Source organism: Mobula birostris, chromosome 3, assembly GCF_030028105.1.
Source record: "Mobula birostris isolate sMobBir1 chromosome 3, sMobBir1.hap1, whole genome shotgun sequence".
NCBI classification, from domain to species: domain Eukaryota; kingdom Metazoa; phylum Chordata; class Chondrichthyes; order Myliobatiformes; family Myliobatidae; genus Mobula; species Mobula birostris.
This window is the reverse complement of record NC_092372.1, coordinates 141695589-141718769: the sequence shown is the minus strand read 5'-3', so window position 1 is coordinate 141718769 and position 23181 is coordinate 141695589. Positions and strand designations below refer to the sequence as shown.

The following is a 23181-nucleotide window of genomic DNA, read 5'->3' as shown; positions in this document are numbered from 1 at the left end:
GAATAAGGAGCTGATTATTGACCTCAAATAGAGGAAACCAGAGGTCCATGAGCCAGTTCTCAGTGGAGAATCAGAGGTGGAGGAGGTCAGCAACTTTGTACTCTTTGGTCTTATTATTTCAGAAGACCTGTCCTAGGCCCAGCACGTAAGTGCAATTATGATGAAAGCACAGCAGCACGTCTACTTCCTTTGGAGCTTGCTTCGATTTAGCATGATATCTAAAACTTTGACGAACTTCAGAAGATGTACAATGAAGAGTACATTGACTGATTGCATCACCGCCTGGCATGGAAACGCCAACACCCTTGAACAGAAAATCCTACAAAAAGTATTGGATACAACCCAGTCAATCACGGGTAAAGCACTCCCCACCATTCACCAGACCTACATGAAGCATTGTCACAGGAAAGCAGCATCCATCGTCAGGGACCCCTATCACCCAAGACATGCTCTCTTCTTGCTGCTGCCATCATGAAGAAGGTACAGAAGCCTTCAGATTCATATCATCTGGTTCAAAATTAGTTATTACCCCTCAACTGTCAGGCTCTTCAACCAAAGGGGATTACTTCACTCAATTTCACTTGCCCCATCATTGTAATGTTCCCATAATCTATGCACTCACTTTCAAGGATGTTTCATCACATGTTCTTGATAGTTATTGCATATGCATTTATTATCACTTCTTTCTCTTTGAATTTGCACAGTTTGCTGTCTTTTGCATGCTGTTTGAATGCCCAAGTTGGTGCAGTCTTTCACTGATTCTATTATGGTTATCAATCTATTATGGAATTATTGAGTATGCCTACAAGAAGTGAATCTCAGGGCTGTATATTGTGGCATATAGGCACTTTTATAATAAATTTGCTTTGAAATTTGTTGTTTTTCTCCCTTTAAATAGTGCATTATTATTCTTCCTTTCAAAGTAATCAACTTCACAACTACTCATATTTTATTCCTTTTGCTAAAGTTGTACATACTCATTTAATGAATCAGTATCTCTCAGTAAATGTCACCCTCCTTGCTGGCTTCCATTACCCCTACTTTGACTTACGGTACAGTTGATTTCTTCTTTATTTTAATATATTTTGAATATTTGTGGTCCTCACATTGATTCACATCCATCACAGGTAAGTGGTTGTTTTGTGATGGACAACTAATCCTCCATTTATCAAGGTTACTGAAAAGCACGGTGCAGTTGCTTCAGTTTTCCTTGCTAAGAGGCGAATATTGACAATGATGTCAACAACTAGATATTCTCAAGTTTGTGATGGTTTGAACTACGTTCTTTCATGTTTTGAATCTCTTATTTTGACTATTTGTCTGAGTCATTATTGAAATTAGGCACACAGTCTGTCTCATTAATTCTGAGCTTCTTACCTGAGAGCAGCAGTCTTCCCACTTCTGTGAGTACACGTAACTTGTCGTGTTTGGTAACCAATCTGTATGTCAAAATATTTGTTTTCTTGGCGGATTTGACGGTTTCTGTTCCGTTTTTTCTTCATAAGCTCCCAGGCTTCTGGGTCTCTCATCCTGCTTCCCACTTGCCGAGTTTGCCGAGAATGTGGAAGAGAGCATTCGCTCCACGGACCAACTTTCAGACTGTACATGCTTTCTTCAATCCGACAGGAATTGTACGTGCAGGTCTGAAACTCAGTAAGTTTGGGGCACGGCTCTCCACCATAGAGCGGAGGTACCAGGATTTGCCGAAGTCGGTGCTGTAATCCAACCCCACAGGACTTGGTGCATTCAGACCAGGGAGTGAACTCTGTAACCACACAATTCTGTGGGCAAGGGATGAGGCAGGCTTGCTCAACGTGGGGCCTCGTCTCAAAATATTCACAAATAACATCTTCTGCCATTGCTCCGTTTCTTTTCTCGGTGCAAGTTACATTCCTCCTCTGAATACCATCCTCACCTTTCAAGCACTCTGAGGTTTGTTTTGGAGAAGCACTCCTGGACGTAACAGGCAAACAATCATTCCATTCACCCACCCGCCACTCATATAGGTCTTTGTGCCAGTCACAGACTTTGAAGCAATTCTGCTGATTCTCGGGTCTTTCTGCTGGTTTACAGTTAGTAGGTAAAGTTGTCCATCCCTCCACATGGGCACACCATACCGACCTTGTCTGGATACCACCTGGGCCACATTTCTGTCCCATACATCTCCCCCAGGCACCTATAAGACAGACAATTGGAGATATTGTTACAAAGGCAGTGAAAAAAAATTTACAATAACCAAAAGAATGAAAGCAAAAATAAAAGTTCAGATCAGAATCAGAATCAGGTTTAATATCACCAGCATAAGTCCAGAAATTTGTTAACTTAGTGGCAGCAGTACAATGCAATCTGTGATAATATAGGGAAAATAATTAATAAATAAATAAATAAATTGCAGTAAGTATATATAATACATGTGTGTGTTAAAAATAGTGAAAGAAACAGAAATAATAAATAATAAACGACAGGTAGTGTTCATGGGTTCAATGTCCATTTAGGAATTGAGAATCTGAAATTAAACAAGAAAATGCTTGAAATACTCAGCAGGTCCGGGTGCATCAGCAGAAACATAAACAGGGTCAACAGCTTGGATCAATGATCTCTCAAGGCTACATATCAAGAAAAAGAGCTGTTCCCAAGGCTGTTTTGACATATGAGCTGCTGCAATATGATCAGTAACACAGCAATTTCTCAGGCAGAATGACCAAGCAACACATGGTTCCTCTATAACTGGAGGCCACTGCACCTGATATTCTGAGGTGCTCTCTTTTCCACATACTGACCCAACCAGTGTCAGCTTAAGTTTTCAGATTAGTTGTGATACTGTGATTCTAAACATGGATGAATAATCATGCACATCATAGAGGAACTCAGCATATCAGGCAGCATCTGCAAAGAGTAATACACAATTGACATTTCAGAACATTGACTGCTTATTCCCCTCCACGGATACTTCCTGACTTGCTGTGTTCCTCCAGCATTCTGTATGTGTGTTACTCTGGATTTCCAGTATCTGCAGAATCTCTACTGTATACAGGACCATAAGACATAGGAGCAGAATTAGGCCATTCAGCCCATCATCTGCTCTGCCATTCCATCATGGCTGATTGCAGATCTCACTCAACTCTATACACCTGCCTTCTTGCTATATCAGGAAACTATCAAATTCCACCTTAAATATACACACAGACTTGGCCTCCACCACAGTTTGTGGCAGAGCATTCCATAGATTCACTACTCTCTGGCTAAAATAATTCCTATTTGCCTCTGTTATAAACGGTTGCCCCCCTCAATTATGAGACTGTGCCCTCTCGTTCTGGATACCCGCACCATAGGAAACATCCTCTCTCTATCTCGTCCTTTCAATCTTCGGTAGGTTTCAATGAGATCCTGCCGCATTCTTCTAAATCCCAGTGAGTAAAGGCTCAAAGGTGCCAAACACACTTCATATGTTAACCTCTCAATTCCCAGAATCATTCTTGTGAACCTCCTCTGGACCCTCTCCAATGACAACACAGCCTTCCTGAGATATGGGGCCCAAAGCTGTTGACAATTCTTTAAATGTGGCCTGACTAGTATCTTACAAAGCCTCAGCATTATCTCCTTGCTTTTATATTCTTTTCCCCTTGAAATAAATACCATAATTGCATTTGCCTTCTTTACCACAGACTCAATCTGTAAATTAACCATCTGGGAGTCTTGCACAAGGACTCCTAAGTCCCTCTGCACCTCTGATGTTTGAACCTTCTTCCCATTTAGATAATAGTCCGCACCATTGTTCCTTTTACCAGAATGCATTATCATACACTTTCCAACACTGTATTCCATCTGCTACATTTTTTCCCATTCTTCCACTTCATCTAAGTCCTGCTGCAATTGCAGTGCTTCCTCAGCACTACCTACCCCTCCACCTGTCTTCGTATCATCTGCAAACTTTGCCACAAAGCCATCAATTCCATTATCCAAATCATTTACAAACAATGTGAAAAATTAGCAATCCCAATACTGACCCCTGAGGGATACCAATAGTCACTGGCAGCCAACCAGAAAAGGCACCCTTTATTTCACTTGTTGCCACTTGCCTGTCAGCCATTCCTCTATCTACGCCTGTATCTTTCTTGTAATGTCATAGGATTTTATCTTGTTAAGCAGCCTCATATGTGGCACCTTTATAAAATGTCTTCTGAAAACCCAAGTTTATAACATCTACTGCCTCTCCTTTGTCCACTCTGCTTGTTACTTCCTTGAGGACCTCTAACAGCTTTGTCAGGCAAGGTTCCCCAATACAGAAATCATGTTGAATTTAACTTATTTCATCATTAGTCTCCAAGTATCCCAAAATCTCAGCCTTAATAAATGACACCAATTTTCCAACCACTGAGGTTAGGCTAACTGGCCTATAATTTCATTTCTTTTGTCATCCTCCTTTCTTAAAGGTTGGAGTGAAATTTGCAATCTTTCTGTCCTCCATGACCAAGTCAGTGTCAAGTGATTCTTGAAAGATCATGACCAATGCACACATTATCTCTTCAGCAAAATATAATAAGTACATTAGAAAACTCTATTCAAACAGTGTTTCACCAGCCTCGTTCAAGATCCTCGTAAAAATGGTACCAATGAAGTTCTGACCATTTCTGTGCTATTTTGAAGCTTTCATTTTCATTTTGCAGTCAATGTTGCCATGTTAATGTTGAATCCATTGCACGAGGATGTCAAAATATCAGATTAGATAATGAAATTATTGGCCTAGTAATGCATGGCAACAATTAATAAAGATCTATAACTAAAGGGCATACTCTGCAATATGTTAAAGGCTACAGACTTTATGTTGAGAATAAACTATTGGAATTTGACGGTGATGGTAATAAAAAGATTTTAAAATCATCTGCAAAACTTCACATATAAACTAGTAGCAATAGCCAAGCTACAAAGTTGAGCAGTGAAATTTGATTGTTTACTGTAGTTTTATTATGAAATGACTGCACATAAAAGCAGGTTAAACTGGGGTAGATTCTTCTTGGCTGAAATTGTACCAATCAAGAAATTGGGTTAGAAACCTTTGTACTCTATTCACATTAACATGGTTTATATTTTCCCACAGTTAGATGTACTCCCAGTCATATTATTCTAGCACACTTTTCTCATCTTTTGAACAATGTTAGTCTCAACCCCCTCCCGCTATACTTACCTGGTTTGTTGCTACTCCCCTTCATAAACAGAGGAAAAAAATTATCAATTCAACTGTCCACTGGGACCTCTAAGATACAGTGGTACGCAAAAGTTTGGGCACCCCTAGTCAAAATTTCTGTTACTGTGAATAGTTAAGCGAGTAAAAGATGACCCGATTTCCAAAAGGAATAAAATTAAAGATGACACATTTCTTTCATATTTTAAGCAAGATTACTTTTTTTGCCATCTTTTACAGTTCCCAAATAACTAAAAAAAGGGAAAGGGCCTGAAGCAAAAGTTTCGGCACCCTGCATAGTCAGGACTTAGTAACACCCCCCTTTGGCAAGTATCACAGCTTGCAAACGCTTTCTGTAGCCAGCTAAGAGTCCTTCAATTCTTGTTTGGGGGATTTTTGCCCATTCTTCCTTGCAAAAGGCTTCTAGTTCTGTGAGATTCTTGGGCCGTCTTGCATGCACTGCTCTTTTGAGGTCTATCCACAGATTTTCGATGATGTTTAAGTTGGGGACTGTGAGGGCCATGGCAAAACCTTCAGCTTGCGCCTCTTGAGGTAGTCCATTGTGGATTTTGAGGTGTGTTTAGGATCATTATCCTGTTCTAGAAGCCATCCTTTTTTCACCTTCAGCTTTTTTACAGACAGTGTGATGTTTGCTTCCAGAATTTGCTGGTATTTAATTGAATTCATTCTTTCCTCTAACCAGTGAAATGTTCCCTGTGCCACCAGCCACAACACAAGCCCAAAGCATGATCGATCCATCCTTGTGCTTAACAGTTGGAGAGGAGTTCTTTTCATGAAATTCTGCACCCTTTTTTCTCCAAACATACCTTTGCTCATTGCGGCCAAAAAGTTCTATTTTACCTTTATCGGTCCACAGGACTTGTTTCCAAAATGCATCAGGCTTGTTTAGACGCTCCTTTGCAAACTTCTGATGCTGAATTTTGTGGTGAGGATGCAGGAAAGGTTTTCTTCTGATGACTCTTCCATGAAGGTCATATTTGTGCAGGTGTCACTGCACAGTAGAACAATGCACCACCACTCCAGAGTCTGCTAAATCTTCCTGAAGGTTTTTTGCAGTCAAACGGGGGTTTTAATTTGCCTTTCTAGCAATCCTACATGCAGTTCTCTCAAAAAGTTTTTTTGGTCTTCCAGACCTCAACTTGACCTCCACCGTTCCTGTTAACTGCTATTTCTTAATTACATTACAAACTGAGGAAACGGCTACCTGAAAATACTTTGCTATCTTCTCCTACTTTGTGGACATCATTTATTTTAATTTTCAGAGTGCTAGGCAGCTGCTTAGAGGAGTCCATGGCTGCTGATTGTTGGGACAAGGTTTGAGGAGTCAAGGTATTTATAAAGCTTTGAAATTTGCATCAACTGACCTTTCCTAACGATGATTGTAAAGAAGCCATAGCCCTAAAAAGCTAATTAAGGTCTGAGAACTTGGTAAAAGTTATCTGAGAGCTCAAATCTCCTGGGGTGCCCGAACTTTTGCATGATGCTCCTTTCCTTTTTGTCACTCTAAAATTGTACAAAACAAAAATAAAGCAATAATTATGCTTAAAATGTTGAAAAGAATGTTTCATCTTTAACTTTATGACTTTTGGAGTTCAGTTCATCTTTACTCACGTAACTATTCACAGTAACAGAAATTTTGACCGGGGTGCCCAAACTTTTGCATGCTACTGTACATTAGAGTGGACAGTGAAACAGAAAGGACAACTTATCTTTTATATATTTAAGGAGGATTTTCAATTCCTATTCATCTCTTAAGTGAGTCTTGACACTTTATAAGATGCTCCATTCAATGTGTACTGCCTATTTTGTCGCTAGCGTTTTGGGTAGCAATAAAGATCCTCCATCTCTGACAGTGGCTTCCTTCATCATGTCAGTAACTTGGTTTTCACTACTGTCAATCATGTAAGTTCCGGGTGGAGACTCAGGAATACTGCTGTACTCAGATGTAGAGGGATTCTTTATCTCTGTGTCCATAACAATTTTGTTAGCCCAGAGCTGAACCACCAAACCTGAAGGACCATTGGCCCACACTCAGTCTGGCTTCTACCCTTTGACCTGTTTAGCATGGGTGACCCTACCAAGAGCCAAAGCATAAAACACTGACTCCAGCCAACATAGCTCTCCAGGTCATTGAAGCACTCAAGCCTTCACGCCACGACAAGGTTGTAGTCCTAGCAACAACACACAACATGCTGGAGGAACTCAGCAGGCCAGGCAGCATCTAGGAAATAAGTACAGTCAAAGTTTCAGGCCGAAACCCTTTGGTGCAACTGGTGAAAAAAGCTAGGGAGTAGATTTAAAAGGTAGGGGGAGGGGAGAGAGAAACACGAGGTGATAGGTGAAAACTGGAGGGGGGGGGATGAAGTAAAGAGCTGCGAAGTTGATTGGTGAAACAGATAGAAGGCCTTGGAAGAAAGAAAAGGAGGAAAGAGCACCAGAAGGAGGTAATGGGTGGGCAAGGAGTTGTGAGAGAGGAAAAGTGGGCTGGGGAAATGGTGAAGAGGAGGGGTGGGGGACATTTCTGGAAGTTTGAGAAATCAATGTTCATGCCATCAGATTGGAAGCTACCCAAACAGAATATAAGGTGTTGCTCCTCTAAACTAAGTGTGACCTCATCACAACAGTGGAGGATGCCATGGATGGACAAATCGGAATGGGAATGGGAAGTGGAATTAAGATGGGTGGCCATCGGGAGGTCCCGCTTTTTCGGGTGGACAGTGGTTAGTGGTAGATGCTCGGCAAAACAGTCTCCCAATCTATGCCAGGTCTCACTGATATACCGGAGACCACACTGGGAGCACTGAAAACAGTATATGACCCCAACAGACTCACAGGTGAAGTGTCGCCTCACCTGGAAGGACTGTTTAGGGCCCTGAATGGTAGTGAGGGAGGAGGTGTAGTGGCAGGTGTAGCACTCGTTCTGCTCGCGTGGATAAATACTAGGAGGGAAATCAGTGGGGAGGGACAAATGGACAAGGGAGTTGTGTAGGGAATGATCCCTGTAGAGAGTGGGGGGGGCAGGGAAGATGTACTTGGTGGTGGGATCCTGTTGGAAGTGGCAGAAGTTTCAGAGAATTATGTGCTGGTGCGGAGTCTTGTGGGGTGTTAGGTGAGGAGAAGAGGAACCCTATCCCTGGTAGGGTGGTGGAGGATGGGGTAAGAGCAGATGTGCATTAAATGGAACAAATGCAGTTGAGGGCAGCATTGATGGTGGAGGAAAAACCCCTTTCTTTGAAAACAGAGGACATCTCCTTCATTCTAGAATGAAAAGCCTCATCCTCAGAGCACATGTGGTGGAGAGAGAGGAATTGAAATAAGGGGATGGCATTCTTACAACAGGGTGAGACAAGGTGTGGTCCAGGTAGCTGTGAGAATCCATGGATTTATAATAGACATCAGTGGATAAGCTGTCTCTGGAGATAGTGACAGTGAGATTGAGAAAGGGGAGGGAGGTATCAGAAATGAACCAGGTAAAGTTGGAGGCAGAGTGGATGAAGTTAACAAGTTCAACATGGGTGCAGGAAGCAGCACCAATGCAGTCATCAATGTAGCATAGGAACAGTGAGGGACTGTCACCAGCGTAGGCTTGGAATGTAGACTGTTCCATGTAGCCGACAAACAGGCAGGAATAGCTGGGTCCCACGCGAGTACCCACGGCTACCCCTTTTGACTGAAGGAAGTGGGAGGAGCCAAAGGAGAAATTATTTAGAGTGAGAACAAGTTCTACTAGATGGAGGAGAGTGGTGGTGGAGGGAACTGGTTGGGTCTGGTGTCCAGAAAGAAACTGAGAGCTTTGAGGCCTTCATGGTGGGGGATGGAGGAGGCGTATAGGGACTGCACATCCATAGTGAAAAGATGATGAAGGGGGCCAAGGGAACCTGAAATCATTGAAAAGATCCCAAGTGTGTGAGGTCTCACAGATGTAGGCAGGAAGTGTCTGAACTAGGTGGGATAAAGCAGAGTCAAGGTATGCAGATGAGTTCAGTGGGGCAGGAACAAGCTGAAACAATGGGTCTACCTGGACAAGCAGGTTTGTGGGTTGTGGTTAGGAGTTAGAAACAGGAGGTGCAGGGTGTGGGAACTATGAAATTGGTGGCGGTGGATGGGAGACCCCCAGAGTCAATAAAGTTGGTGATGGTGTGGAAGATAATGGCCTGGTATTCCTTAGTGGGGTCCTATTCGAGAGGTAAGTAAGAGGAGGTGCCTGAGAGTTGGCACTGGACCTTGGCAAGATAGAGATCAGTCCGCCAGACTACTGCAGTACCTCTCTTATCTGCGGGTTTGATGGTGAGGTTAGGATTAGTGCAGAGGGAGTGGAGAGCCAAGCGTTCAGAAGAAGTGAGGTCGTAATAGGACAAAGGAGTACTGAAGTCCAGATGGTTAATGTCATGTCAGCAGTTGGCAATGAGAAGGTCCAGAGTAGGCAGAAGATCAAGGCAGGGTGTCCAGGGAGAGGTGGAGGATTGAAGACATGAGAAGAGGTATTCGGAGTGGGGTGGAGAATCTTTGCCAAAGAAATAGGCTTGGAGATGGAGGCGATGGAAGAAGAGCTCAGTCTCATGGCGAGTGCAGAACTCACTGAGGTGTGGGCGCAGGGGGGACAAAGGTGAAGTTCTTACTGAGGACAGAACATTCTACCTCAGAGAGGGGAAGGTTAGAGGGGATGGTGAAAACCTAGCATGCATGAGAGCTGGGATCAGAGGGCAGAAGGGGATTGGTAGTGTCTGAGGAGAGGGGAGGGTTGGGATGTTCAGTGACGGTGGGGTCTTCTTGGAGGAATGAGTACCCTGACAACGTACAAAGTGGATAATGATAAACCTTTCATCAATCAACTAATGTGCTATAAAACATTTAATACATAACCACGTAACATAGGTCTTGTACGTACTGTTATTTAAATTCACTGAATTTGCACCTATATCATGTATTTTGCAAGCAAGTATTTGAAAGTATCAAACAACATATTTTTCATGAAATGGTGCTTTAATTTGTGGTCAACACTTATACTCAGTAGCCACTTTATTAGCTAGACTTGTACACCTGCCTATTAGTCCGAATATCTAATCAGCCAATCATGTGGCAGTAACTCAATGCATAAAAGCATGCAGACATGGTCAAGAGATAGAGTTGTTATTCAGACTAAACATCAGAATGGTGAAGAAATATGATCTAAGTGACCTTGACCATAGAATGATTTTCAGTCCAGGACAGGTTGGTTTGAGTATCTCAGAAACTGCTGATCTCCTGGGATTTTCATGCACAACATTTTTCCAGAGTTTACAGAGAATGATGCGAAAAATAAAAAAAAAATCCAGTGAGCAGTAGTTCTGTGAACTTAAATGCCTTGTTATGAGAGGGGTCAGAGGAGAAGGACCAGATGGGTTTAAGCTGATAGGAAGGTGACAGTAACTCAAATACCCACGAGTCACAACAGTGATATGCAGAAGACCATCTCTGAAGCACAACACATTGAACCTTGAAGTAGATGACCTACAGCTGCAGAAGACCACAGATGTACCCTGGGTGACCAGCTTATTAGGTACCTCCTATACCTAATAAAGTGGCCACTGAGAGTAAAGCTATGAAATTGGATTTAACAGACATGCTGACTAACCACACAATACACTGACAGGCTGACTATTTTCCACATTCAAGGTGATGCATCCTATAAATAATGTTCAAATGTGAAACAAATCCTCATGTTTTACAGCAGAATTTTTTAAAAAATCATAGACATGAATTAAAAATATACCATAATTATTTCTTCCGACATTTGGAACAATATATGGGGCGAGGTAGAACACTGACAGCCACTTAAGATAGCAATCCATGTGGCTATAAAGTAATGCAGGTTGTCAGTTAAATCACAATGGGAAAGTCTTTCAAATACCACCCATTTGTTTTCTACCTGACAGGAAAATAAAGGGATTGAGCAGTGTCAATTTTGACTGAAAATACTTTGGAAATTCTAAACACTCCCATAAACAGCACTGAAAATGGGATTAATACAGTGGATTCAAGAGGAAGGAGTTAATGCTATTGTAATTTCCAAGCCCAAACAGCAGAGCGTAAACAGCACATATTCCACCCATCTGTACAAGACAAACCTCCAAACAGAACTACAACCTTGTTGTGGCTTGTAGGTTTGAGTGCCTCAGTGACCCGGAGAGCTATGTTGGCTGGAGTCAGGGATTTATGCTTTGGCTCTTGGTGGGGTCATCCAGGCCAAGCAGGTCAAAGGGTAGAGTCCAGACTGAGTGTGATCCAGCAGACCTCCAAGTTTGGGGTCCAACTCAAGGTGAATAACCTTGACTGGTAAAACAAAATTGTTACGGAAACAACAATAAAGAATCCTTCTACATCTGAGTGCGACAGTATTCCTGAGTCTCCACCCAGAATTTGCATGAATTTAGTAGTGAAAACAGAGAGGAAACCACTGACATGATGAAGGAAGCCCTGAACATCACCAGAGATGGAGGATATTTACTGCTGCCATAAAGGCCAGGGGCATAATGCACAGTAAGGACAAGACAATGCATGGCCAACTAATGTACCTCAAACAAGCACACTACAAAACAACACAAATCCTCATTGTAAACAGAACAAGTGCTACACGTGCCCTTACACTTCCTCCCTCACCACCCTTCAGGGCCCCAGACAGTCCTTCCAGGTGAGGCGACACTTCACCTGTGAGTCGGCTGGGGTGATATACTGCATCCGGTGCTCCCGATGTGGCCTTTTATATATAGGCAAAACCCGATGCAGGCTGGGAGATCGTTTCGCTGAAACACCTACGCTCTGTCCACCAGAGAAAGCAGGATCTCCCAGTGGCCACATATTTTAATTCCACATCCCATTCCCATTCTGATACTGTATGTCTATTCACGGCCTCCTCTACTGTCACGATGAAGCCACACTCAGGTTGGAGGAACAACACCTTATATTCTGACTGGGTAGCCTCCAACCTGATGGCATGAACATTGACTTCTCTAACTTCCATTAATGCCCCACCTCCCCTTCGCACCCCATCCGTTATTTATTTATTTATTTGTTTGTTTCTTTCTTTGTTATTATATATATTTTTTCTCTCTCTCCTTTTTCTCCCTCTGTCCCTCTCACTATACTCCTTGCCCATTCTCTGGGCTTTCCCCCTCCCCCTTTCTTTCTCCCTAGGCCTCCCGTCCCATGATCCTCTCATACCCCTTTTTGCCAATCTACTTACCAGCTCTTAGCTCCATCCCTCCCCCTCCTGTCTTCTCCTATCATTTCAGATCTCCCCCTCCACCTCCCACTTCCAAATTTCTTACTATCTCTTCTTTCAGTTAGTCCTGATGAAAGGTCTTGGCCCGAAACATCGACTGAACTTCTTCCTATAGATGCTGCCTGGCCTGCTGCGTTCACCAGCAGTTTTTATATGCGTTGCTTGAAATTCCAGCATCTGCAGATCTCCTCGTGTTTGTGAATCCTCATTTACTTGATTTACGCTGGGCTAGTAACGGTGGAACAAATTTCCTATACTTACTCTTTATTGCTGTCCATGTGTTCATCTAAATTTCTAAATATTTCAACAATTGTCAATGCCACTGGAAGTCTCTCCACCATTTGGATTCTGAGTTGACTCAGGAGTCCTGTTCTGAAATCACAAATCTTCGTGCAGAAATACGAACATTTCCTCACTGGTCAACTGCCTGCTGTGAGGAGATACTCTCACTTTCCTTCAGTCTCTTGTTCTTGAAGTAGTGAGCACCGCATGTTTCCTTTCAAAAAGAGCAACTGCCAGATGTAATGACATCGAGGCTGGTCAGCGGTTTGCTTATCCTGAATGAGGTTTGTAGTGTGTTGTAGTGGTTCTTCTGACTAGCATGTATCGCTGGCCACAGCTGAGTGGGAACATAAGATTAATTATGGGAGGCATGAATACAACACCCAGTCCCAGCCCCGTGGAGTTGGTGCATGTTAATCATTTTTCACTACGTGTGACCTCAGTGAGGATGCTGGCATTAATGCAGCGATCTTCAAAGGCATCATTACAATCTCTCCTCTCATCCAGCACACCCAGGTTTTGAATTCACAGGGAAATGTAAGGATGATGACTCTGTTATAAACCTGGGTCATTGTGCCCTTATGTAAGAGCGGTTCCCCGGTAGCCACTGGGATCCTGTGCTGAATCTTAGAATTGATCACTTTGAGTGAAGTGCTCAACTTTTTTCAAAGACCTTTCCTCTACAGATTTGTTACAGGTCCTTTAGCGAGGCTGACAGAGCATCCTAAATTTCTTGAAGTGTAATAATCAATTTAAAAAGATGAGCATTATTCCTGCTGAATAAAGCAATGTATTATTAATTCTCACAACTTAACTTCACTTTTTCAGCAAAGATTACAATGATATATTGGTATTTCTCAAGTCCTTCGGATTTTTTTCATATCATATTGAAGAAAGAGCTTATGGATCTTCCATAGCGTGTCTTCAGTAGTAGATCAGAGGGCAGAAACTGTGGAACTGGACAACAGTGAAAGTAGACAAAGGCTACTATAACTGAAAAACAAAAAAAAAACTCTAGAGTCTGGAAATATTAAACAAAAGCAAAAAATGCTAGAAATATTCAGCAGACCAGGCAGCATTCAGAAAGAAATTGAAATAATGTTTCAGGATGATGACATGTATTCAGAATTGCAATAAGCTAGAGACCCACAGTTGTTTTGGACTTGTCATGCCACTGTTACAACTGAGTGCTGTCTCAATGCTGTCCCATCTCCCAAATTTAAAAAAAAATCATGTCAAGGCTTTTACTGTGGGAAATGTTCGAGTTCAATCAACTTCAGTGATAATGTATTCTGTCTCATGTAATAGTTATTTAACTTTTGCCTTCTTGTTTTTAAACTCTAATCCTCAATTCATGCCATTTTATTATTGATTAGCCAAAGAGCAAAAGAACCATTTACAGATTACTCTCTTCCATATTTTCAACACTTTGTTTGTTACTTTATGGAGCAATACACCAAGGAGATGGAGGTCAGGCCACATCAATAGAGGTAAAGGGAAACTAATACTTTGGATTGAGACTAGAAAGAATAAGGAGAGATGACCAGTTTGAAAAGGTGAGGGGGCGCAGCCAGTATAAAAAAGGTGGAAGAGCTAGCAAGTGAAAGGTGGATCGAGGTGAAGGGGCTAATGGGGAAGGGAGCAGAGTGGAAAGGATTTAAGAAGCTGGGAGGTGATAGATGGAAATTCCAAAGGCTGAAGAAGATAGAATCTGATAGCAGACGGTGGAGGAGTAGAAGTGATATAGTGATGGGGGCCAGTTGAATCAGGAGGGGGGGAAGTGAAGAGAAAAAGAGAGAGGAGATCCTACCAGAAAGCAAAGAATTCAATGGTTATACCATCAGGCTGAAGAATTCCAGGCAGAATATGATATGCTGTATGGAAAAGAGTACAGTCTACATTATGGACCGAAACCCTTCATCAGGACAGGAGAAAAAAGATGAAGCATCAGATTTGGAAGGTCGGGGAGGGGAGGGAGAAACACAAGGTGAGAGGTGACACTGGGGGGGGGGGGGCGGGAGCTTTCTCCCATCCACCCACCTTCTAACTCTGACTCCTCATCTTTTATTTTCCTCCAGTGCTGCTGAAAAGTCTCGGCCCGAACCATTGAATGTACTCTTTTCCATAGATGCTGCCTGGCCTGCTGAGTTCCTCCAGCATTTTGTGTGTGATCCTTGGATATCCTGCATCTGCAGATTTCCTCTGGATTGGCAACTAGGAATTACTCCATTGTGTCCACTGGCAGCATTGAAAATGACCCAACCATGCAAATGTAAGTTTTCTAAAGTGCCACAATTCAACTTGCAACTTGTCAATGTTATATTTCAGCCTGGGAAAACATTGTTCTTCCTGTATATAGACTGAAATAGAAGATCAAATTCTTGGGCATTCCATGTTCCCACATTTCAGTTAAAATGGGGCTGAGAGGCATTTGATTTATGTATTTCAATAATTTATGCCACTTGATTCAGAATTCAAACTGTATTGTTTTAATTTCTGTACACTTTTGTAGTTTGCTTAAATTTCTCCAGAGAACAGCAAGGCTACAGAGTAGGCTGCTTATTGTGAGGTCAGTGCTGATTCACTGAACTGCAAGAGCAGGAATTGTTTCTAGATGAGACAAACACTTACTCACACAATAGCTCAAATCAAAGAGACATAGAAATCAGGACCAAATATAGTCTACTTGGCTCCTTTAGCCTTTTCTGCCATTTAATGATATTTCTGGAAATTACAACATCAACCCTAAGTTCTCAAATATCTGGGGTAATCTTTCACCTCCCTCCACCCCTGTTTATAAAGTAATTTTCTGCTTCTGCCTTAAAATATTCAATGTCTTTGTTGCCACTGCCCTTTGAGGAAAGTTTCAAAGACATGCCAGACTCCCAAAAAGAAAAGAATATTTAATCTCTGTGTTTTAATGGATGACCACAAAATTCTCCAGGAAAAGGAGACATCCTTAACTTATGAGACTTCTAAAGGTCCCTCAGAATCTTATATGTTTCAATCAAGGCATCTCTCCCGTTCTCAGGTGAATACAGGTTTTGCTTGTCCAAGTTTTTATTTTAAGCCCATTACTGCCACTACTCTGGTACACCTTATGACACACTAGTAACCCTCCTTAAGTAAGGTAACCAATATAATGTTCAGTATTCCATATGTAATCTCACCAGTGCTCAATATAACAGAACAATAACATCCATTGATTGCATTTAACTCCACTTGCAATAAACAGCAACTAATTTCTTAAATCTGTTTTATCTGTATAAACTGGTACCCAATTTAGTACTGCCTTACTGGTTCATTACAGTAGTCTTGGTATACAGGAGTGAGGTGGGTCAACTGGTTGAATGACATCACTACAACAACCTTGGCCTCAACATCAGCATCACCAAGGACCTGATTATGAAGTTCAAGAAGGGGAAGTCGAGGGAAAACATACTAGTCCTCATTGAAGGTTCAGCAGGTGTCAACATCACAGAAGATCTATCCTGATCCAACATATTGATTTAATTACAAAGAAAACATGCCAGTAGTTATATTTCATTAAGTGTTTGAGGGGATTTGCTATCTTACCAAAGACTCAAGGAAATTTCTACAGATATACCGTGGAGGCTATTCTAACTGGTTGGATCACTGTCTGGTCTGGAGGAGCCACAGCATAGAATTGGTAAAAGCAGCAAAGTGTTGTAAACTCAGCCAGCTCATTCATCATTAGCTTCCCCACCATCGAGGACATCTTCCAAAGGCAATGCCTCAAAAAGCTGGCATTGATCATTAAAGACCCCCACCACATGCCCTATTTTCATTGCTACCATCAGGAAGGAGATACATTAGCCCAAAGACACACAATTAACATTTTATGAATAGCTTCTTCCCCTCTGCCATTAGATTTCTCAACAGCCAATGAACACAAACACTTCCTGACTATTTTCCTCTCTTTTTGCATTATTTATTTAATTTGCATATATAAATCTTAATGTAATACCTTGTATATTTTATGCACTGTACTGTACTGCTGACAGAAAACAACAAATTTTATGACATCGGTCTGTGATTCAGATTCCCTCAGTCCTGGAGTCTGAACAGATAAAGATATGTATTCCCAGTACCTTAACAAAGACATCTGGTTCACCTGTCCAAACCTAACGTGCCTACAGCAATGGAATGGTGATTTTATTGCCTCATAATTTACTACGAAGTGAGCTACTAAAGAAAATGAGTAAAGACTACCCATGGGGGCCTACGCTGGGAAAGCTACATCAAGTAATACAGCTCTTCAGTGCTAAAATATGCATCTCAAGGCCACTCCTGGGCCATCATGGTGAAATTAAGGCATCACTGGAGACTACATTTGTTGCTCCATTTACTGACATATGGCCCAGACCCTCTGGTCTCTCTCATCCCATTCTATTGGTTACCATGGAAATGCTGCTTCCCTTCTATTTCTTTGTCTTCATAGCTCCGTTCAGCCCAGTGGTTCCCTGTTAACAGGGTTAATAATTAGCAAGTACAGCTGAACTTCTGACTGGAGTCACTGACCTTGAAAAGTTAAATGAATTTGAAACATTTCCTTTTTTGAAAGTTAATCTTTATTTATTTTACTGCTTTAATTATTTTCAAATTACTTAAATACCCTTGATCTTTCTAAAGTGCCTCTTGGTAACCAGAAACCATTGAAATCAGTCCAGTGGCCTTTGAAAACACTTGATTACACTGGATAACACAGATTTTGCTTCCTGAATACCTTTAGGTGTATCTTACAAATTTTGGGCTACTGATCATGAAAATCACCATGAAATTTCCCTATCATGCACCATTTTTTGAAATCACTTATGTTTATTATTTCAATTCATAATTCAAGTCAATTAAAATGTTGCCTACAATGTAAGCTGGAAAGTTTCCTATCTTGTCCAGGCATGCTTGGACATGCTTAGGCAGTGCGGCTGCTGCATGGCAGGACAGGTTTTAGTAATAATTATTGGGTTCAGGACTGTAAGGATGGAATTTGCTATCACCAGGCACAAAAATTTTTATGAAGGATTTTGATATTTGAGACAGATGCTTCCCAGAATAACTGATGCCAAGATCAAGGAAAGCATTTTTGTTGGTCCACAAGTAAAACAGGTGATCAATGACAAGCAATTTGAAGAATTTGTAGTGGGACCAGAGAAAATCACATGGAAGGCATTCAAGGAAGTTGTTGAAATTTTTTTTTTACAGAGCACCAAACTATATGCAGCTGGTTGAAAGCATGCTTCAAGCATAAAAAAACATGAAGTGCTACTTGTCACTAAAGATTCATTTTCTGCATTTCCACTTAGACTTCTTCCCTGCAAATCTCGGTGCTGTTAGTGATGAGCATGGTTAAAGGTTTCACCAGGACACTGTGGTCATTGAGAAAGGATACCAGGGCAGCTGGAATCCATCAAAACTGGTGAATTATTGTTGGACACTTAAGCAAGAAGCCTCAGACACTGAGTACAAATGGAAACCATTACCAAAATATTTTTAACTTAGTTGAACTATTGCAAAGCATCAGCACCAGTATGCAATTAAACACATTATATTCAATAAAACTTAATTTGTTGTTTCTCCGAATTCCTATGTGATACAAGTAGTCTGAAATTATATTTGTGTTCATCTTCAAGCAGTCTATCATAAACAAAAGAATTCTGAGGAAGCAATACTTTTGAAAAAATGTGTTCAGTGTTATGAAAGGACAATCATGGCAGTCAAGTACAGGACTGCCAAGAAGGGTCCACGTTACGGCTAGCCATTGCTCCTAAATTATTCTGCTTTGCAGATTGACATGGGAGGAGGGTTTTGAGAATGAATGAACCCATCGACTGCAAACGGTAAGCATGAGAATGGACAAGAAGCACCAAGTAGGAATATTTAGGGACAGAGTCTCCAGGTCTGGTTTTGATTACCTAGTTGGGGAAGGGTCCAAGACACAAATTTCCAGAAATACTTTTCTAGGTTAGTCTGAGATTTGATGACTTCCCCCTGGGAGTAATGAGTGGAATGGGACATTTTCAGATAGCCCCATATAATGTAATTCAAGCTAAACGAGAGGGTCTTTAACTCTGCTAATATTTTAATAGAATAGTATCTGAGTACACTATGTATTAAAATATTCTAATGTAACTTGTCAGTTTAAAATTTGTTTGAATGTTAACAAGAATGAGTAAACCAAAAAGGGGGGGGGGGAGAAAATTAAATAAAAACATAATATCCAATGGATAGTAAGGAAAATATGATAAAAGAAAATACATACCTGTGGGGAGAAATGAAAAACAAAATAGGAAAAAAAAACAAGTAAAATTACAGAGTTAAATTATCAAGAAATATAAAAATATTCTACACATACCCAAATCAAAGAAAATCCTCAGTATGGCTAGGCACATTAAGGCACCAAGACAAACAAACTGAAAGACAATGATGGTGAAATGTTAAATAGTTTCTTTGCTTCAGGAAGTCTAATAAGCTGAGACAACTTTAGAAGAAGAAATTAAAAAGATGTAACATTAAGAAAAGGGGATAGGAAATAGATAAACTAATCAGATTTAAAGATGATAAGACTCTTGGTCTTTATTGCACAGAGATAGGAATGACACAATTGCATACACATAAAAAATAATTAGAAAACAGAACGGTGCTGAAGGGCAGAAACAATAATGGTGATTCTTGAGTTGGAACAGAAAGATCAAAGGACAATGGCAAACTATGGACCAAGCAGCTTATTGGGTATTGTAGGAAAGTAACTGCAACTTTACTCAAAGATAAAATAAAGACAGCACGATAATGTAACAATTATTGCAACTCTTTACAGCACTAGTGATCAAGGTTCAGTTGCCACCACTGTCTGGAAGGTTTACCCCATAACCGAGTCAGTTTCCTCCTGCTGCTCCAGTTCCTTTTCACAATCTAAAGACCTACAGCTTCAGGTTAGTAAGTTGTGGGCATGCCACAGTACTGTGCAAAAGTCTTAGGTGCATGTATATATAGCTAGGGTGCATGTACTACGTGGAGCAGAGAGCAAGTTCATAAATCTGGCCGGAGCGAAAGATGTTGGGAATGATGAGTGCGGAGCGCTGCGGGAGGGGTGTGGGACACACAGCAGAGAAGGAGTACCGGGCCAAGGGGTGGTACAGGTGCAAACACACCCAGACCGGAGACACCAGGCAAAGTCATTTGATTCCAAACAATTGGTTTATTAATCATTACAGAATGTCTCTCCGGTGCTTCCCGCTCCCTCTCCTCTCCCTTCACCTTTTCCTCAGCTATGATTCTCCTGTCCCTGCCCCCTTCCTATTCTCAGTCCACAATAGAGACCCATATCAGAATCAGGTTTAACATTCGCATGTCATGAAATTTGTCCTTTGCTTACAGCAGCAGTACAGTGCAATACATAAAATTACTACAGTACTGTGCAAAATTCTTAGGCACCCTAGCTACCTCTATCTAAGACTTTTGCACAGTACGATATGTTGGTGCCAGGAGCATGGTAATACTTGTGAGCTGCCCCCAACAACATATTTCACCGTGTATCAATGTATACAGTATGTGACAAATAAAGCTAATATTTAATAAATGAACTAGACAATACAGTCATAAAGAAGGGAAATAGATACACAATAGATTTCAAATTAATACAGAACTGATATTTAGTTTGTTGTAGGAAAAGCAGAAAGAATTTACAGATAATAAGCAGATGTCTAGATATTTGCTCATAATCTCCATAAAAACTTGCACTGTTCACGGATGAAGATTGGCTTAAACTGGAGAGCAGCAATTTTGTACACACTTCTCAATGTCTTAGCAGTTGATGGGAAATTGAATACATCATATTTCAAAGGAATTTTCATTGGAAATAATTTTCAGCATTAAACTCTGCCAAATGACATGAAAGATATGTAATTGGCACAATTTTCAAATATACTAACTGGAAAGATAATGATTCACATTTATTCACAGAACAATCATGCTCATCTACCCCTACTTTCCTGAAACCATGTTATATTAACCAACATTCAGGCTGTGCTTGTCATATTCCACAATCATAAGTACAAACGCACATCTATATCCTGACCTGTTTGCCTCTGGATCTCAGGTCACAGTGGCTCTCAGCCACAGAGCCTTGGGTCTTTCCAGACTACTTCTGCTACTCTTTGCAACAACCCCACTGCATATTAGAAGATTTGTTTTATTTGTCACATGTAAATCAAAACATACAGTGAAATGCCTGATTTGTATCAAATCAGGTCAGTGAGGATTATGCTGGGGGCAGCCCACACGTGTCACCACTCTTCAGGCACCAGCAGAGCACAGGCAACAACTTACAAACCCTAACCATACGTCTTTGGAATGTGAGAGGAAGCCAGATTACCCAAGGGAAACCCGTGCAGTCATGGGAAGAACATTCAAAGTTCAAAGTAAAATTTAATATCAAAGTGCATACAATATATCTCAGTATATACAACTCTGAGATTCATTTTCCTGTAGGCATACTCAGCAAATATGCAAGGCAAGCTTTTCACTGTCTCTTGGTGTATATATAACAATAATAACCCAATTCAAATTGCAATTGCTTACCAAGAATAAAAGCAGAATATGCTGGAAAGACTTAATAGATCAGGTCGCATCTGTGGAATGTTAATGATTCGGGTTTATGCATTCTCATTAAAACCATCCCAGAATGCTTAACAATGATCGTCTTGCACTAATAAAATACATCCTGTATTCACTGTTGTTCTCCAGCCTGACCAGGTCCCTCTGATCACCATCTGTGAGCACTCTGCCTACCCCTACCATTACTGAACCATCCAATTGTTCAACAGCAACACTTCCCAATAGATGGAAGAGTGCCCTTTGGACTGTGTGATGTGTCTAAAAGGGCTGTCTTTAGAGATTATGCATGTTAGGCTAAGGACTGGCAGCAGTGAGAACTTTCAATAAGAAACACTGCATTGAAACTGAAAATATCAATGTCAGTGTGGCAGGAATACAAATGAACTTTGAAACTGACTCTTGATTTTTTGTGCAACTTTCAAACAACATTAGAATTGACCAATAATATTGTTTTAATATCAAGTGTAAGTATTGCAATTTTAAACGTCCCATACTGTATGTTTGAATTTACAAAGGTCTTCAGTTAAGTATTACTTCATCAAGTCAAGAGAATGGGACAGGAGTATGTGAGGGTATTGTGAAGAAAGAGCATGGGTTCATGTGCCCAAAGCCAACTCCCCTGTATGACACAGACACATCTTCTGAGATCCCCTTGCCAATGGATCTAGGCCAAATGGTGGTTAGTGTAAAATGACCATTGTCCTTTAAAAGAAATCATGCATGGCTATTCTCAATTCTATTTATGAAATTCAGGTTCTGGAATGCTGAGAAGCACATACTGCCTCAACAGTGCTAGCATATCTGCTAGCATAACTCAGGAACTAAAAACACTATGACATGGTGGGCAGATGATCAGTTTAAAGAACAAGGTGGTGGGTACATCTTTTCCTGGAGTTGCAATCCAGAAGTGAAACTCACCTTCACAGCACAGACTTTGTTAGCAAGATTGAGTTAGTCTGTAAACTCCGTAATTCTAACCCACTTCTGCCGCTGCAAAATTAGTGAATGCCTCACGACCTTTTGGTTCACTCTAAGAACAAAGTGCCCTGGCCATTTGTACGTTTGGCCCAGCCCTTCAAGGTACAGATGAGACCAAGGTGGTCTACATCCACATCCCAGAGGAAAACAAACTGATTCACCTGGGTGACTATAATGACCATGTAATTCGCAAGGAGGTAAAGAATGCCAATTTCAAAAGGGTCCTCCTCATGGCCCACAGTAACACCTTCAATCCAGACACCGACACTCTTTATTTCATCATCAAAGGGGCTACAATAATATCTATATCCTTCATGCACTGGAAGGTACTGGTTACCACCTGGTCTGCTCTATTATCTCCACAGGTTAGGCCCAAAAAGTCAGTGTAACACAGCAGTGCAACAAGAGATTCCATTTCAAGGCACATTATGGGCAAATTGTCAAAAATAAAGGAGCAGATTAGGCCCTTCGGACAATCCAGTCTGCACCACCATTTCATCGTGGCTGATCCATTTCCCTCTCAACCCCATTCTCCTGCCTTCTCCCCATAATCATTCATACCCCAACTAATCAAGAACCTATCAGTCTGTGCCTTAAATACACCTGGCCTTCATAGCTGCCTATGGCAATGAATTTCACTGAATCTCCACCTTCGGGCGAAAGGAATTCCTCCTCATTTCTGTTCTAAATGGATGTCCTTCTATTCTGAATCTGTGCCCTCTGGTCCTAGATTTCGCCCACTATAGGAAATATCCTCTCTACATCCACTCTATCTAGGCCTTTCAAAAGGGGTTCCTCCCCCATTCTTCTAAATTTCAGCCCT

The 23181-nt window shown here is 41.2% G+C and overlaps 1 protein-coding gene across 1 annotated transcript in view; it reads right to left on the bottom strand.

Annotated features, from left to right (window-relative positions):
- Window positions 1–23181, bottom strand: part of LOC140195299 (thrombospondin type-1 domain-containing protein 7A-like) — a 430342-nt gene that overhangs the window by 247934 nt on the left and 159227 nt on the right. The window contains exon 2 of the mRNA XM_072253392.1: window positions 1378–2176. Coding sequence (XP_072109493.1) covers window positions 1378–2176 — 799 coding nt within the window. The remainder of the gene's footprint in view (window positions 1–1377; window positions 2177–23181) is intronic.